This window comes from Camelus bactrianus, chromosome 5 (genome assembly GCF_048773025.1).
Source record: "Camelus bactrianus isolate YW-2024 breed Bactrian camel chromosome 5, ASM4877302v1, whole genome shotgun sequence".
NCBI lineage: Eukaryota > Metazoa > Chordata > Mammalia > Artiodactyla > Camelidae > Camelus > Camelus bactrianus.
The window spans coordinates 19,321,875-19,339,823 of record NC_133543.1 but is presented as its reverse complement, the minus strand read 5'-3'; the positions used below and the strand labels follow the sequence as shown (position 1 = coordinate 19,339,823).

Sequence of the window (17,949 nt, the reverse complement as noted above, 5' to 3'; positions counted from 1 at the left end):
TTGACTCCCACTCATGAAACCCCATGGATTTCGAAGACCCATATGCATGTAACCTTGCTGAGTCTAAGATGCAGCTCTGAGTCCAGAGGTGAGCAACAGTCTCCCCACCCAGAATGCAACTACCATTCAGGAGGCATGAACAAAACCCCAGACCTCCCACTTTTACCCCAGGAACTAATGTCAGGTCAGGTGTCATCCTCACCAAATCCTGAGTTGGTACAACTGATTTTTCTGAAATAAAATAGCCTACATTTACCTTCTTTACAAAATGAATTTATCTGTTTGGGCTTATCATTTCAATCCAAGGTATTTTTGAAGGTTGATTCTATTCTCCAATGTATCAGCTGCCTTTTCTTTGCTAGCTTTAAACGACAACTCAAATCTGATGAAGCTAATTCCTATGTCTTTATCCAAACTGATAAAGCCCCTGGAAGGTACAGGTTAGGCTGCGTGGCTTGAGACAACCCCACCAAACCAACAACTCATTAGCTAACGCCATTCTCTTTGCTGTTAGTTTCTGTGTATTACACAACTCAGTCACTCAGACTGTACGAAATCCTGGAACAGCTTTAAGACACAAACATATTATTAGCATTTTCCTCTCCAGATTTACAGGGCTCCTTCATCTCTAAATTCTGATTCGGTTTTAAATCTCTCTCCCCACCTTCTTTTGTCGTTCAACTAACCTTTACTCAGACCCTATTATCTATGGGGCACAGGATTAGGTCCTGGGGACACAGAAAAAGATGGAGACCTCACCCTGGGCCTTCACAGCCTAGTCAGGTAACACTGGCTCACTCACTAATGCAGGTGTTGTAGCTCCACACTCTCCCCAAGCCTCTGTGCCGCAGAGGATGAGGGTTCTGAAAACTCATCTTGTTCCTCCTTCCCCCCTCTTCTTCTGTCCTTCCACAAACGTTTATGAAAACCCCATTATGTTAGGTACTGCGGATGCACAACGCTGCCAGCCCTCGCTGACAGCAAGCATTCTAGTTCCAGGAGGCAGGCAGAGAAGAATGAAATAGCGCCCTGTTCGCAGTGCTACAAAGGAGACAAGGAGCCCACCCACATATTAGAGAAAAGCCCTTCTTAGGAAGGAGAGTGACCCGTAATGACCACAGGGTGGGTCTCTGCAGGGCCCTCCAGCCACCCACCAGCCTCTACTCAGTGCTGCCATGTGCCAGGCAACAGGGGTACAGAGAAGAGAGATGAGATCTTGGCCCTCCAGAAGTTTACAGATTTAGGACATGACTTATCTAATGCCTGTGACCGTAGGTGAAGAAACAGAGCCTAGAAAGAAGGGGTACAAAAACCCACCTCGCCCTCACACACCGATCTCAACCTGGGTTTTTCTATCTGGGCCACAGCAGGAGGGTCCCAGGAGGGTGACGCCTCCCTTGAGTCACACTTCTTCCTCAGCCCCACACACCAATGCTGCTAGAAAACGTGTGTTTTGGGGTGAGGCCGGATGATGAGATTAGAGACATTCATACTTAAGCTTTTTAGAAACCACCCTGGTCCCATCTTAGGAGAGATTCTCTGACAATTTGAGTCAGGGTCTCCTGGATGCTAAGTGGTCCTGAGGGGCGGTAATTCACTCAGTCCCCAGCCCTCCTAAACTATTCTTTTCCATTTCCCCTCAACGAGTACAGTTTTAAAGTCACCCATTCTGCCTAACTATTCACAGGAAAAGAAGTTTAATATCAAATACACCAAATGCTTTGCTCTGGGCAGATACTGACATTTCAAATGGCAACACCAACCAAGTAGCAACTGGCATCCCCTTGAGAACACAGATGACATTATTCTGTAATTTTATCTTTTTACAGGTTGATGGACACCTAACCAGGAGCTCCGCAGGGCAGCAGCCATGTCTTACTAGTAACTCTATCCCCGCCCCAAGCCTGACACAGCCTGGGACACAGCACGCGCTCAAAAGGTGTTGCTGAGAAAAGAAATCATGCCACATAGGGAGTCAATTCTGTCAGCTGCCTGGCAGAAAAGAAATCAAGCTAAAGACTTAAAAATATCTCAAAAAAATTATACCAGTTGTCTTTACTTGGAGAAGACCTCATAACGCTAACTGGAATCTCAAAACCAGGGTATAGAAATAACAACATGAAGAAGGCAGGTGATACAGCAGCAACTGACCCTCTTAAGTCAGTTCCATCCACTGCAGTCTGACAGATTCCCGAGGGCCTTCTGTGACCAAAGGCTTATGGTGATACGGCTGTCACATGCGCCCAGAACCCTTGGGTTTGTAACCGCAATGCCTTCCTCTGGGGAATCGCTCCCACTCTCTTGTGCCAATCAACAAGCCAGCCTCCTGGCCAGAATGACTGGCCAAGGGAGGAATATGTGACCTGAGCTGCGCCTAAAGGAGGAGGATCCTTCGTTAGGCTCTTACACATGGATGTGGGGAGGGTGCCGGGGATTGAAACAGTCTGTGGTGAGGCCTCCAAGGTGTAAGAGAGGGAGAGAGTGAAGTAAGGGCACAGAGATCCAACAAGGTGGTCCGAGCCCCTAGGACCCCTGCATTCACAGACCCCCCCCCAACCCCACCCCACAGTTATCAGAACTATAAAAGACTCGCTTTTGCTTATACCATCATTTTAGCAGAATTTCTACCACTCAGCCAAAAGGCTCCTATGAAGCTGCTGTCCAGTGAGCAACAGAACTTAAGGAGCAATTTTTTCTGCCGGTTGCAGCATAAAGTAGAGTAAAGATGATCATGGTAGAAGGCAGACAAAACCGACTCTAATGGAGACAAAAGACACAAACGTGGTTATCTGCATTCTCTAGAGGAGAGTTTCTTCCCATTGTGTTTTCATATGTGCATCTCTCACCAGATGGCCACTACCTCTCTGTGCCTACAGCCAGGTCCTAATCACCTAAGGAGATTCCCAGATGCTTGTGAGAGATATAATTTCAAGACAGAATAAGGGCTTCTGATGAACTGCCAGAGAATGGTTCTTGGAATCAAAAGGTCAGAAGCAGTGGGAGCCAGAATTTCTTAATTGCTGTTCAGGAAAATTTCCAAAACCTATTGAGAAAAAGAATTACTCCCACAAATAAGTCCCCTGATGACTCATCTGAGAATAAGATCAAGATGTTGACAGTCTTCTGGCTAGGAGGTTATACTCTAGAGAGCTGGATGAGAACATTTTAATGTGGTATTTTCCAGTGATATGAAAAGCCACTCACGTACCCCAAACAGAAAAGAATCCCACAGATTTCAGCAGTTTAGGTGTGACTCTGTAAGAGTGGGTGGGCTGTGTCGTTTTCATTTTTACTTGTTTCTGTGGTTAGTTCCCAACATGACGTGGTCTCTTTTCTCCACTCAGCCCAAGGTGGGCAGTTAGATAGTGGGAGAGTCTAGAGAGGCCATGGAAGGCAGACACTAAGGACGGCCAAGGAGGCCATCACCACTAGGAAAGGCAAATAGATATGAGGGCTGAGGATCAACCACTTAAATAAGCTACTGTTAAGAATAAAATATAAAAAATTGTAAAAGCAACTATGACTACAATAAACCATGAAGGGATAGACATGAAGATGTAAAATACAACGTCAAAAGCACAAAGTGTGCAGGAGGGCAATAAAAATTTTAGAATGTGTTTGAACTGAAATGACTACCAGTTTAAAACAAGTAGATACAGTCATAAATCAACATATTGGGTCCCATGGTAACCACGTATCATAAAACTACACAGATACACAAAAAACTAGAAGGAAACAGAAGCATACAACTAAAGAAAATAAACCACAAAGGAAGAAACAAAAAGAAAAAACAGACATAGAAGAACTACAAAAACAACAGGAAAACAAGCAATAAAGTGGTAATAAGTACATACTCATCACTAATTATTTTAATGTCAATGGACTAAATGCTCTCATCAAAAGACACAGGGTCAATGACTGGATGAAAAATAAGACCCATCTATATATTGTTTATAAGAGACTCACTTCAGAGCTAAAGACACATACAGTGAGGGGATGGAAAAAAATACTTCATGCAATTGGAAATGACAAGAAAGCAGGTGTAACACTATTCATTTCAGACAAAAAGACTTTAAAACACAGTCTATAACAAAAACCAAAGGGCCATATATAATGATAAAGGAATCAATACCAGAAGAGGATATTACACTTGTTAACATATATATACTCAATACTGAAGCACCTAAATATATATATACCTGTTAATATATATGCACCCAATACAGAAGCACCTAAATATATACACTTGTTAACATATAGGCATCCAATATAGGAGTAGAGACATAAGTGAAGAAACTGACAATAAAACAATAATAGTAGGGACTTTCAATACCCAACTTACATCAATGGACAGATCACCCAGGCAGAAAATCAATAAGGCAATAGTGGTCTTAAATGATACAATTGACCAGGCGGACTTAAAAGATATCTATAGAACACTCCATTCAAAAACAGCAGAATACACATTCTTTTCAAGTGCACATGCAACGTTCCGCTAGGCCACAAAATAAGTCTCAACAAATTTAAGAGAACAGAATTTTCAGACTTCAACAGTACAAAACTAGAAATCAACTACAGAAAGAAAAATGGGAAAAGCAGAAACATGGAGACTAAATAACATGCTACTAAAAAAGCAATGGGTCAATGAAGAAATCAAAGAGGAAATAAAAAAATACTTTAAGACAAATGAAAATGGGAACACAACTTTACAAAATCTATGAGATGCAACAAAAGCAGTTCTAAGAGGGAAGTTTATAGTGATACAGGCTTTCTACAAGAAACAAGAAAAATCTCAAATAAATAACCTAACCTAATATCTAAAAGAATAAAAAAAGAGCAAACAGAGCCTAAAGTCACTAGAGGAAAGAAAATAATAAAAATCAGAGAAAATAAATAAAATAGAGACTAAAAAAACAATAGAACAGATCAATGAAATCAAGAGCTATTTTTTGAAAAGATTAACAAAATTGATAAACCTTTAGCCAGGCTCACCAAAGAAGAAAAGAAAGAAAACTCAAATAAACAAAATAAGAAATGAAAGAGAAGAAATGACAAATGATGCTACAGAGGAACAAAAATCTTAAGAGAATACTATGGACAGTTATGTGCCATAGAATTATACAACCTGTCAAAACTGAATCAAGAAGAAACAGGTAATTTGAACGGACAGATCTCTAGAAGTTAAACAGAATCGGTAAAAACAAAACAAAACGAAACAAAAATAAAAACAAAAACAAAACCGAAAAAACCAACTCCCTGCAAACAAAAGTCCAGGACTGGATAGCTTCACTGGGGAATTTTACCACACAAACAAAGAACTTATACCTATCTTTTTCAAACTATTCCAAAAAACTGAAGAGGATAGAACACTCCCAAATTCATTCTGTGAGTCTATCAATTTCCTGATACCAAAACCAGACAAAGACACTACCAAAAAAAAAAAAAAAAAAAAAGAGAGAGAGAGAGAAAATTACAGGTTAATATCTTTGATGAATGTATACGCAAAAACCCCTCAATGAAACATAAGGAACCTGAAAACAACAATACATACAAAGAGTCATATACCATGATCAAGTGGGATTTATTCTAGGAATTCAAGGATGGTTCAATATTCACAAATAAATCAATGTGATACACCACATTAACAAAAGGAAAGATAAAAATCACATGATCATAGATGTAGAAAAAGCATCTGACAAAATTCAACATCCATTCATGATTAAAACTCTCAAAGTTGATGTAGAGGGAACATATATCAACATAATAAAGGCCATTCATGACAAACCCACAGCTAACATCATAGTCAACAGGCAAAAGCTGAAAACTCTTCCTCTAAAACCAGGACTAAGACAAGAATGCTTACTCTTGCCACTTCTATTTAACATAGCATTGCAAGTCCTAACAATAGCAATCAGACAGAAAGAAGGGAAGAAAGAAAGAGAGAGAAAGAAAGGTATCCAACTGGAAAGGAAGATGTAAAACTGTTGCTATTTGCAGATGACATGGTACTATATATAGAAAATCCTAAAGTCTCCACCAAAAAACTATTAGAACTAATAAATGAATTCAGCAAGGCTGCAGGATAACAAGATTAATATACAGAAATCTGTTGTGTTTCTACACACTAATAATGAATTGCCAGAAAGAAAAAAATTCTGTTTAAAATCTCATTAAAAATACCTAGAAATAAACTTAACCAAAGAGGTGTAAGACCTATATGCTGAAAACTGTAACACATTGATAAAGGAAACTGAAGGTGATTCAAAGAAATCAAAAGATTATCACCTGCTCTTGGACTGAAAGAATTAATATTATTCAAATGGCCATACTACCCAAAGCAATTTACAGATTTAATGTAATCCCTATCAAAATACCCATGACATTTCTCACAGAACTAAAACCAATAACCCTAAGATCTATATGGAACCATAAAAGACCCCAAATTGCCAAACAATACTGAGAAAAAAGAACAAAGCTGGAAGTAATATGCTCTCTAACTTCAGGGTATGCTACAAAGCTACAGAAACCAAAATAGCATGGTACTGGCACAAAAAGAGATACACAGATCAGCGCAACAGAATAGAAAGCCCAGAAATAAATCCATGCACCTATGGTCAATTTATTTACGACAAAGGAGGCAAGAATATATGATGGAAAAAAGTCTCTTCAACAAGTGGTACTGGGAAAACTGGACAGTTACATGTAAAAGAATCAAATTAGAACATTTCCTCACACTATATACAAAGAAACCCCTCAAAATAGATTAAAGATCTAAATGTAAGACCTACCACTACAAAATCCTAGAAGAGAATATAGGCAGAACACTCTTTTTTTTTTTTATTGAGTTATGGTCAGTTTACTATGTTGTGTCAATTTCTGGTGTACATCACAATTCTTCAGTCATACATGAATATACATATATTCATTTTCACATTCTTTTTCACTGTGAGCTACTACAAGGTATTGAATATATTTCCCTGTGCTATACAGTATAAACTTGTTTGTCTATTTTATATACACCTGTGAATATCTGCAAATCTCGAACCCCCTGTTTATCCCTTCCCACCTTCCTGCCCCTTGGCAGAACACTCTTTGACATAAATCACAGCAATATTTTCTTGGATCTGTTTCCAAAGGCAAGAGAAATAAAATAAAAAATAAACAAATGGGACCTAAAAGCTTTTGCACAGTGAAGGAAACCACTTACAAAATGCAAGGACAATCTATGGAATGGGAGAAAATATTTGTAAATGATATGACCAGTAAGGGGTTAATATCCAAAATACAAAAACAGCTCATACAACTCAGTATCAAAAAAACAAAGAACCCAATTAAAAAATTGTCAGAAGACCTGAATAGACATTTTTCCAAAGAAGACATACAGGTGGCTAATAGGCACATGAAAAGATGTTCAACATTGCCAATTATTAGAGAAATGCAAATCAAAACCACAATGAGTTGTTATATCTGTTAGAAAAGCTATCATCAGAAAGTCTACAAATAACAAATTTTGGTGAGGATGTGGAGAAAAGGGAACCCTTATATACTACTGGTGAGAATGTAAATTTGTGCAGCCACTGTGGAAAACAATATGTAGGTTCCTCAAAAGATTAAAAACAGAGCTACCCTATAATACAGTAATTCCTCTCATGGGTATATATCCCCCCAAAATGAAAACAGTAATTCAAAAAGATACATGTACCCTAATGTTCACAGCAAAATTATTTACAATTGTCAAGACACAGAAGTAAACTGAGTGTCCATCAAAATACAATTTATATGGAACCACGAAAGACCTAGAATTGCCAAAGCATTACTGAAGAAAAAGAAAGAGGCTGGAGGAATAACTCTCCCAGGCTTCAGACAATACTATAGAGCTATAGTAATCAAAACAGCATGGTACTGGTACAAAACCAGACATATGGACCAATGGAACAGAATAGAGAGCCCAGAAATGAACCCACAAATTTTTGGTCAACTAATCTTCAACAAAGGAGGCAAGAATATACAATGGAATAAAGACAGTCTCTTCAGCAAATGGTGTTAGGAAAACTGGACAGCAGCATGTAAATCAGTGAAGCTAGAACACTCCCTTACACCATACACAAAAATAAACTCAAAATGCATCAAAGACTTAAACATAAGACAAGATACAATAAACCTCCTAGAAGAAAATACAGGCAAAATATTATCTGACATACATCTCAAAAATGTCTCCTAGAACAGTCTACCCAAGCAATAGAAATAAAATCAAGAATAAACAAATGGGACCTTACAAGCTTCTGCATAGCAAAGGAAACCATAAGCAAAACAAAACAACAGCCTATGGAATGGGAGAAAATTCTTGCAAATGATGAAACTGACAAAGGCTTGATTCTAGAATATATAAGCAGCTCATATGAATTAATAAGAAAAAAACAAACAACCCAATCCAAAAATGGGCAGAAGACCTAAACAAGCAATTCTCCAAGGAAAAAATACAAATGATCAATAGGCACATGAAAAAATGCTCGATATCACTACATATATACACGATATATCACATATAGAGAGACACAATGGAATATTACTCGGCCATAAAAAGGAATGAAATTCTACTATTTGCAATAATTTGGATGGACCCAGAGAGTATTATGCTCATTGAAATAAGACAGAGAAAGGCAAATATTGTATGTTACCATGTATATGTAGAATCTAAGAAGTAAAACAAACAAATATATATATCAAAACAGAAACAAACTCATAGATACAGAAAACAAACTAGTGGATGCCAGTGCGGAGAATAAAGAGGGGAAGGGCAAGATAGAGGTATGGGATTAAGAGGATATATTGCACAGCACAGGGAAATACAGGCATTATTTTGTAATAACTTTAAATGGAGTATACTCTATAAAGATACTGAATCATTATGCTGGACACCTGAAAGTAATATAGTATTGTGAATCAACTATATTTATTTATTTTTAATTGAAGTATAATAAGTTACAATGTGTCAATTTCTGGTGTACAACATGATGTCCCAGTCATGCATCTATATACATATATTCATTTTCATATTCTTTTTCATTAAAGGTTACTATAAGACATTGAATATAATTTAATTTAAAAAAATACTAAAAAAAAAAGTACCTGACACAGAGAAGGCATTCAGGGTAGAGTCTTCTGATTCCCCAAGACAGATCTGTGCCTCTAGATCTATAAAATGTTTTCAGATCCTGTTTCAGGGAGATGCTGACCAAAAAATGATTTAGTTACAGAAGAGTCACAATGCAGTATGGTTGGTTACTACGTGGCACTGAGGAGAGTCCCTTCCTTCCCTTCCAGGGAACTTGCACCTTCCTTGTCCAGCCTTGCTTGGCTCAGCTTCCTTCCTTTCCCTCTGGGATAGCAGAGTGGAAGCATCTGGGCAACAGTCAAGCTTTTAGTTTTCTGCAGATCACATCAATAGAATGCCAAAATGCAGTGAGCACGTTAGACACCAACATCACAGAGCACGCTGGTGCCTCACCAAGCACATTCTGGGAAGGGTGTGGCCCTCTGGAAACACAGGGAGATGGTGCTCCTTGGCGGGAGCCTGCCGACACTCATGAATCATACAGCTGGAAGCTTCTTCACATTCTTCTTCCCTGCTGCTTTATAGGAACCACATTCGATTGAGTTACGTATCTCAGTGATTTGCTGTGAAACACATGGACTGTATACCATGGTACACTGTCATAAGAACTTGTGAATTTTACAATGAAAAGGAAGCCTGCATATGTTTTTTTTTTAACTTAATTTGTATTTCTCAGTGCCTGTTGACTTTCCAACCACCTACATCAGGCAAGCTGTCTGATTCATTCCTCAGTCACACAGAATCATTTTCACACTTTAATCCACCAAAAATGATCATGTCTCCTTTCTTTACTAAGCAAAAATCTCATCCTAATTTGACTTCCCCTCCTGAGCATTCCTCGATCCCATCTCTACTCTCAAGGGTTTCATTACTGAGCTCCTGAAGGGAAGAGCATGAATTTCAGGTGAACTGCCAGTGTCTGGTTTCAGCCCAACTGATGCAGTAAGCTTAAAGAGAAAAGCACACAATGGTGGGCAGCCCTATCAGGGCCCCACATTCTCTGCAAAGGCGGTGGGATGTATGTGTCTGCATATACGTAATTACGTTATGTGAAACTGTAACGTTTGTCTTGTGAGGAGATGTTTGTCTCGGGAGGAGTGTTTCCTTTGCTGGCTTTGATGAAACAAGTGGCAATCTTAGGGCGGCCACCTGGCAAGGAACTGAGGGCAGCCTCCAGCTGAGAGCCAGCCAGAACTGCTGACCTCAGCCAGCAGGTGCCAACAAACTGAATGCTGTCAACAGCCATGTGAGCTGAGAAATGGATCCTTCCACAGTTGAGCCTCAGATGAGACTGCAGCCCAGATCAGCACCTTCACTGCAACTTTGTGAGAGCCTGAAACAAAGGGCCCTGCTACACTGTGCCCAACTGCTGACTCACAGAGACTGTGAGATATAAATGTATGTTGTTTTAGGCCACTGCATTTGTGGTAATATTGCTACATAGCAATACATAACTAGATACACAAACAGACAAAGAGAAAAGCACCCCTGACATCTGAGAGCTAATACGGTACTCTCAGCAAAGCCCTGATGTTGCTGAGAGCCGGACTGCATGCATAGCAGGCTTTGGTGTTAAATACAAACAATTCCAAAGAACCTTAACATCAGACAGGCCACAAAGAGCAAAGCAAAACCATGACCACTACTCTGTAACCATGTTTCTACATGGACGAAAACCTGAACACTGATCAAATCCCCCAAATGAGCAAACAATCCCTTATACTGGCTAATATGAGCTCATAGTTTTAACTTTGATTCAGTCCTCCTGTCTTAGAGAGATTTATTTAGATACCCATTTATTGAACTGCCCTTCTTTAAAGCATCCAATACAGAGCAAGGCCCCACTTTCTTGTACCTTCCCCCAAATGGCCTAACACAAGTCTGAAACCCACAGTAAGTCTTTTCTGACGTCTCCTTACTGAGATGCCGTATGGTTCCCATTGGTACGTGGTCGCCCTCACTACAACCAGCAAGGCACCCAGCCTGTTCAGCTCAGGTGTGTTCCTAATGGTCTTTGGCTGGAAGGCATTGTCAAAACAAAAGCAAACAAAGAAAGCAAATAACAAGAAGAAAAGCAAACATGACTTTATCACGGAACTTGCATAAAAACAGAAGTATGAACCAATAAAGCAAGAACGACTACGCAGACAGTTTGAGTCAGATACAGAACACACATACATAACAGAGTACCTCTAAAAGAGTATAAATAAATAATTTGATGAACGGTATTAGGATGAGTGGAAAGGAGCAGGAAAGCTGAGCCAGATTCACATTTTAGACTAAATAAAAATGAACTCTAGGTTAAAAGATTAAACACAATTTATGAAAAATGAGATGAAATGTAATGAATTATTTTATCAGATCTATGCAAAAATGACAACTCTTTCATTTGGAAACAAAACCAAAAAGATTGATCAATTTAGGGACAAATACCTTGCATATAATGAAAAGCAACAGACAAATAAAAGAACAGCCCGAGAATACTTGCATCATTGTGACAAAATATTTAAATCTAGAATAGACTTTATTCACATTTTCAAGGAACACATCATAAATCCAAAAGATAAATGAGTAAAGGACATAGAAAACAGAGCAAACAAAAACACAGAGCCACGTTCAGTCCTCTCAGTGGTCCAAAGATGTGCCATTTTACAGCTACTAACGTGGCAAGTCAGACAAACGAGCACTCAAAGCTGGAAATGCTGGGGTCATGCTGGGAAGCCCCTTCACGGAGACAGTACTTTACACTGTTACAAATTATTTGTAAAGCAACATAAAGGAGTCACAACCCAATCATCCAAGTCCCAGGAAATCTTTTTGCAGAAACTATCTGCTCAGATTTCACAACAGCATTACCAACGATGGTAAACAGAAACAACTTAAAAATCTAACAAGAGGGAAATGTCTAATGAATTGTGCTGTGTTAACACGTTTATTTAGTGTACAAGTAACTATGAAGGCTAGAAACATGGAAACTGTTTAGGATTTAATGTGACAAAAAAATTCTGACAATCAAAGTGCAGATAAAGGCTGCCATTAGCTACATAGCTATAATTTGCAAGGCATTATTTTATACATGTTGGTCACATTTCATTTAATCTTTACAACACCTTGCCAGGAAAGTAGTAGTATTCTGATTTTATAGATGAAGATACTAGAGCAAAGAGGTTAAATAAACTGCCCAAGGTCACATAGCTGGGGAGTCAAGGAGACAGACATGAACCAAGACAGGACCCCAAATGCTGTGTTTTTAATTACACTGTTCTGTGTCTTTTATAGACACACAGGATGACTGCAACTAGGTACCACCGTGGGTATCTGGGGGCAAACACTGAAATACAATGTGCAAACGTGAAATAACTGTGATTTGGGAACAGGATTAAAGGCAACTAAATTTTAAAAACCATCGTCTTTAGTAATATATGATCTACCCAACGCAAGCAACAATCAGGCAGTGCACTTGCGAACTCCAATCCTCCGTAGGAAGTTTTAATTAGACACGGCCTTGGAAAAACACCTGTCCAAAACGACTTCCAATTTCACTCTTTTTCTGGCAGAACGGAATGGAGGTAGAGAATGAAGAACATCAGCGTGCAGCCACCAGAGGGTGAGGAGGTGAAAACTCAGGGGAGAAAGAGACCCGGAAGGAAACATGGAATTGCCGAGCTGACTGGGAAGACAGGGAAGCTTCAAGACTCCCAGACAAGGAGAAGTGGACTAGGGAGGGTCTGCCTGCGTGCTCCCTCTCGTATAATAATCTGAGCTCCTATCTGCTTGCGGTGGGCAAGTATGAAGATAAATCAGAGTCCCTGTGGAAACAGCAGTGGGTGCCCCAACCTTCCAACTTTTTGTCAACACTGGACTCAGCAGTGTCACGTGGCAACCAAAGGGCAGGTGCAGACTCACACCTGCATGCAGGTGTGCATGCCGACAGCAAGCCAAGACGCTGTCTTCTTGGGCAGTGAATTAATCACTCTTTCCACAGCTACCTCCTCAAGTCTTTTGACTTTATTGGTACTTTTAGGATGACCCAAATCTTTTTCTGGTCAAATCTCAGGTGGTAAATGAAAAGAGAGGTTACTCTGGATTCTATGAAAGTTGGATTAGAAAGCCCATGTTAAGAAGCACTGACTTGGGGGCTGGGGGAACCAGAGAACCCCAACCCCAGACATTCTGTGTCATTTGTAAAATTTAGTTTATGACATTACGTAAGTTTCAAGTGCACATTTTGACTTCTGTGTACACTACAGTGTGCTCCCCATCGAAAGTTTACTTTCCGTCTGTCACTGTACTGTAGACCCCCTTTGCCATTTCGCCCTCCTTCAGCCCCCTTCCCCTTGGGTAACCACTGCTCTACACCATTTTACTCCGTCTTGCTCAGAAGGCCCCCCGCTTGGTGGGAAACGACCACATGCTGTGTTTACAGTAGATTATAACCTACAGATTACAGGTGACACCTGTTTCCCAACTACATGAAGTGTGCAACCGTTTCAGAAGAATACTGCACAGAGGGTCAGGGCAGAGCTAATCTGTCATCAAGGCTTCTGAGACAGGGTGAGCAGAGCTGAGTGCTTCACAGACATCAACATTTCAGGGGGCCACACTGAGTAGGGCTGGAGAAGGAAGGATGTGAGACAACGCCCTGTAAATCTGACTTCACCCACACTCCATGTCAGCCCAGCCGGAATCAGTTATGTGCAAAATGATTAATCACTGTCTCCCTGAAATAGTCAAGGTCCTGCTGCCTATTCTTAGGATGGAAAAAAAAATGTCTAATGCTGAAATATGACTTTCAGGCTTTTGTTCATTCCATACCCTTTTAATAAAGTAGAACACACAATTTTGCCTTGGGCTTGGCTGAGTTATGGGGTTCATTTCCTAAGCGGCACAGCTGCGTCCCTCAGCCCCATTACCAAATTGAGCCCAAGACACAGGAAGGCTAGTAGAGAAGGAAAAATTTGGGGCCGTAACTAAGGCATCCATTTATCAGATGCAGTAACAGCTCTGAGACAGTTTTTCTCTTTATAATTATAGAAAAACAGGTGCTGCAGAAGAAAATGAATCTAGCTAATGTGCAAACGTGGAGGGCGCTGCACGGCATGTGTTTCTGACAAACATGGCTGATGAATTACACCCGGCCTCCATCACTGCTGGGAGGAGGTAGGGAAGCAGGAGAGCCAATCCTGGAGGGACTGTCCGAGGCACCCGCTCCAGTGGGGTCCCCACGTACCTTCTCTGCGTACTCAGACACAATCTGCTTGATCTCGGCTGAGCAAAGACCCACGATCTGGCCCACGGAGCTGGCGGTCAGACGGCTCTGCAATCACAGGGAGGGGTGCTCTTAAGGCCAGGCACTGTGCCAAGCAGCTGGAGCCCCTGGGCACTCTGAGTGTTGCAGCAAAACTGATAAACTTCCCAGGGAAAAGTAATTGGGCTTTTGCTCATGTGTTCGTCAGTGAGGAAGGGAGAAGACAAGCCTCAGGACGAACGTCTCTTCCTCCTGGGTCACTCAGCTGACTGTGTGAGTCTCCTCGGCCCCCGGGGCATCTTTGGAAAATCACTCTTCACCATTTACACCCCATCCCAAGGTCTTTACTCTGAGAGCCACTAGAGAGAGTCTGAAGGGAACTTGGCGGGCATAGGACTCAAAGAAAAAAAGAAGTACCAATGGGAGAGGATGAGGGATCTCCAAATTCCTGAACTCTCTCTTGATTGCCACAGGTCTTTCCTGCCCTAAAAAGGAGTTCTCCTTTCAAAGCACTTGGTTGATACTTTTGGACAGTCCCTGCACTCTGGGAGCAGCAACTCTAAATTGGGTATTCTATCTTCTGCCTGGATGGTGTAGGAGGGAAACAGAAGATAAGGGCTCCTGTGGCATGGGATGAGCTCGTGGTGATGGAGAGGCGGTGCCGAACCACGGCTCTCCCACAGACGCCCTTGAGATGCCACCCTAGCTGGGCCCTCCTGTCTTCACAAGGGGCCTTCAAGTCTCCCTCCTGGAGGTTCCCACAGACGGTAACACTATGCACGTATGAAAAGCTTCCCAGACGATCCCGAGGAAACAGGGAGCACTGAGTGCTGAAAAGGGCTCTGAAGGCGGTCACAGGGAGGAGGTCCCCCTAAAACAGAGCGGGGTGGTTCCAAGTGTGCATCTCCGCCCCATGCCCTCCCACACGACCAGCCCCGCCTCACCTCCTCGTTGGCCATGGCAGTCATCGTGGTCATCAGCGACTGAATACGCTGCTGAAAGAGGAACAGGGAGAAGCAGCAGTGAGCAGGTCTGACCACGCAGGACTTAAGTAGTATGTCCAAATGGGTTTTCACAGCAGAATCCAAGGGCTGTTTCACCCCATCTCGTTTTAAGGTGAGCCTCACGAGAGGTGATGAAAGGAAACCGGGAAGGGTGGGGAAGGCCAGCCCACAGCTGTGGGAAGCAGCTGGCCATTCTGGAAAGCTGGTGATGAAAGTGAAATTTCTCCCCAAACAATTTACACAGAGACCTGGGGGTGGGGGGCTCCATGGACCACCCACCTCTTCAGCAGCCTGCAGCTCGTCTTCCTCATGGGTGTCCTCTTTTTCTGCAACCGACAGCCCTGTGGGTAGCGCTGTTTTCTTGTCCTCAGCCTGGAAGGGAAGATGTGGAAACAGCTAAGCACTGAAGTTAGAGAACCAGCAGAGAAAGGACAACACTGTAAAAGGGAAGGAGTCTGTGAAAGAAGACACAGATATCTGGAGAAGTGACCCAGTCCCCAGGAAAGAAGGCAAAATCCAGAGACCTGAGCTCCCCCTCCAACCACAGGCCGAGCGGGTGGAGCCGTGCGCCTTGCCCAATGCTGTCTCCACTCCTGAACTGCAAGCAGGTTAAATTCCTATCAGGTCACACGCCTCTGCCAGACTTATCCTAACCCTTTGATTGGGTCTTACCCTACCTTAATACCTTTAAGAGCAGATCACTGGCTTAAGAGTGTTTTTTTTTCAGTTGAGACCAACTGGTGGGATGTGAAAGTAATTTAGCAGGTATGACTGGCGTCAGAGTAAATTAAACAAAAATAACCGAACAGATCAGCATGCATAACAGGTAGTAAAGGGTTAAGTCCTGCTTCATGAAACTTTTGTTTTGGGGACCATGTCTGCGTGTGTGTGTGTGTGTGTGTGTGTACGCAAGCAAGCGTGTGTGCATGCATGTATGTACTGAGTCATGATGAAAAACAGAATTCCTACTTTCAAGGGGGGTCATCAAGCTTTGAAAACCACTGGTCTAAAGGATAAAAACTGAAACAGCCTGACCTGGTGATCAAGCTATGCTTCGGACCCAAGCTCAGGCTCTAAACATACCACACCGCACTCATGACACCTGGACTAATGACTGCTCCCCAAACCTGGCCTGCAGGTCCGGAGTCCTTGGTTTTAGCTCCATCTCTGCATGTACCCGCTGGAGACCTCAGGCTTACCTTCTCTGGGTACCAGGGTCTTCTAGGGTTGAATGAAAGGACTGGCCTCAGATCCTCTTCCCAGACCATCCCGATTCTGGGCTGCCTTTCTAGGGCAAGCCTATGACTGACCCTGGGGAACAGTCTGAGCTCCAACATATATTTACAGGTGACAAGACTTCCAGTTCAAATGTGCCATTGGACGTAAGAATGGTAAGACCAGCCCAATGTCAATACTATTTCCTGGGCATCTCATGAGTTCTCCAATCTAACCAAATAGCCTATTTCAGAGCATGGTCACATACACAGACGTTCTCTCACCGTGTGAGGAGTGCTCAGGGAGTGGACTTCATCTTTACAGTTTTAGCGTTATTACAGCCTACATGTTTGACCCTGGGGCCATGACTTTCAATCACCCTTCACTTCCAGGCCCACGATGAGGTGCGGAGCTGGGGACATCAGGAGAAAACTGCAGTGGCCAAAGGCAGCCTGCACAGCCCCGCTGCCCAGGGTCACCCGCGGACCAGAGTCAGTGTCAGACAGGGGCAAAGGAGAGGGGCATGTCCATCTCTCAAACATTCTCTCCCATTCTCCAGGCTTTTCTTACCTTCTCTGTTTTGCTCTGGCGGCTAAATCCATATCTCCTGAAAGCCAGAAAAGAGAAGTTCAATTACTATTCAAAAAACAAATTTGATCAAACGCATTTTGGTTGGATTTCTACATGAAAAGCATCAAAGAGAATTTAGACTATTTGCTGCCTGGAGAATCTGCTTCAAGTGCCGTGACCACAAACCTATTCCAATGCTTTCAAATAAAGGTCCAGCCATTCTATTTACCATGTAAATACTGTAAATGGGGACTCTCAGCGCAGAGAACGACATTCTCTTTAAGTGCAATCATCACTCTGAAACAGGAACTGCATTTCAGATGCACAAGTTTAAGCTAAAAGCCTTAAAAATATCTGTATAAATAAATGAGAATGTGTTTGCTCAGGCTAAACATGCTTTCTAATGACTACTTCCATAGCCTCATTCCAGGCCAATTTTTATTCTCAAACACAACCCAAGCACGATGCCAACAGAATGTTGTCTGTTCACTTCATGCAACTTTAAATTCAAAGAAACTCACAAATGCACTTTAGTTTAAATTAGTTTATTTTCAGGTTCTAATTCATAACTATTTTTTTTAAAGCAATGCAAAACCCATTCAACCTAAAACTAAAACCATAATGCAAAGCACCCAAACTCACTTACCTTTAAAGAGTTTATAAGGAAATAAAATTGCAACCATTTAGGAAAGAACAAGCTAGGGAACCCGCTCTGCCCCCATTCACAGCACGACGCCTCACTGGCCGGGTCGGTGTGCCAGCCTCTCACCTGGTCTCGGCTCCCATCCCTTCTTCAA

General features: G+C 41.8%; 1 protein-coding gene across 4 annotated transcripts in view; it reads right to left on the bottom strand.

Annotated features, from left to right (window-relative positions):
* Window positions 1–17,949, bottom strand: part of CCDC93 (CCC complex scaffolding subunit CCDC93) — an 82,353-nt gene that overhangs the window by 33,479 nt on the left and 30,925 nt on the right. For 2 of the 4 annotated variants that reach the window (XM_074363527.1, XM_074363529.1), the window contains 4 exons: window positions 17,153–17,189; window positions 15,647–15,739; window positions 15,308–15,358; window positions 14,346–14,432 (listed from right to left, as the gene is read on the bottom strand). In XM_074363527.1, the coding sequence (XP_074219628.1) occupies window positions 14,346–14,432; window positions 15,308–15,358; window positions 15,647–15,739; window positions 17,153–17,189 (268 nt within the window). The remainder of the gene's footprint in view (window positions 1–14,345; window positions 14,433–15,307; window positions 15,359–15,646; window positions 15,740–17,152; window positions 17,190–17,949) is intronic. The other 2 variants (XM_074363528.1, XM_074363530.1) reach the window with 1 other exon arrangement.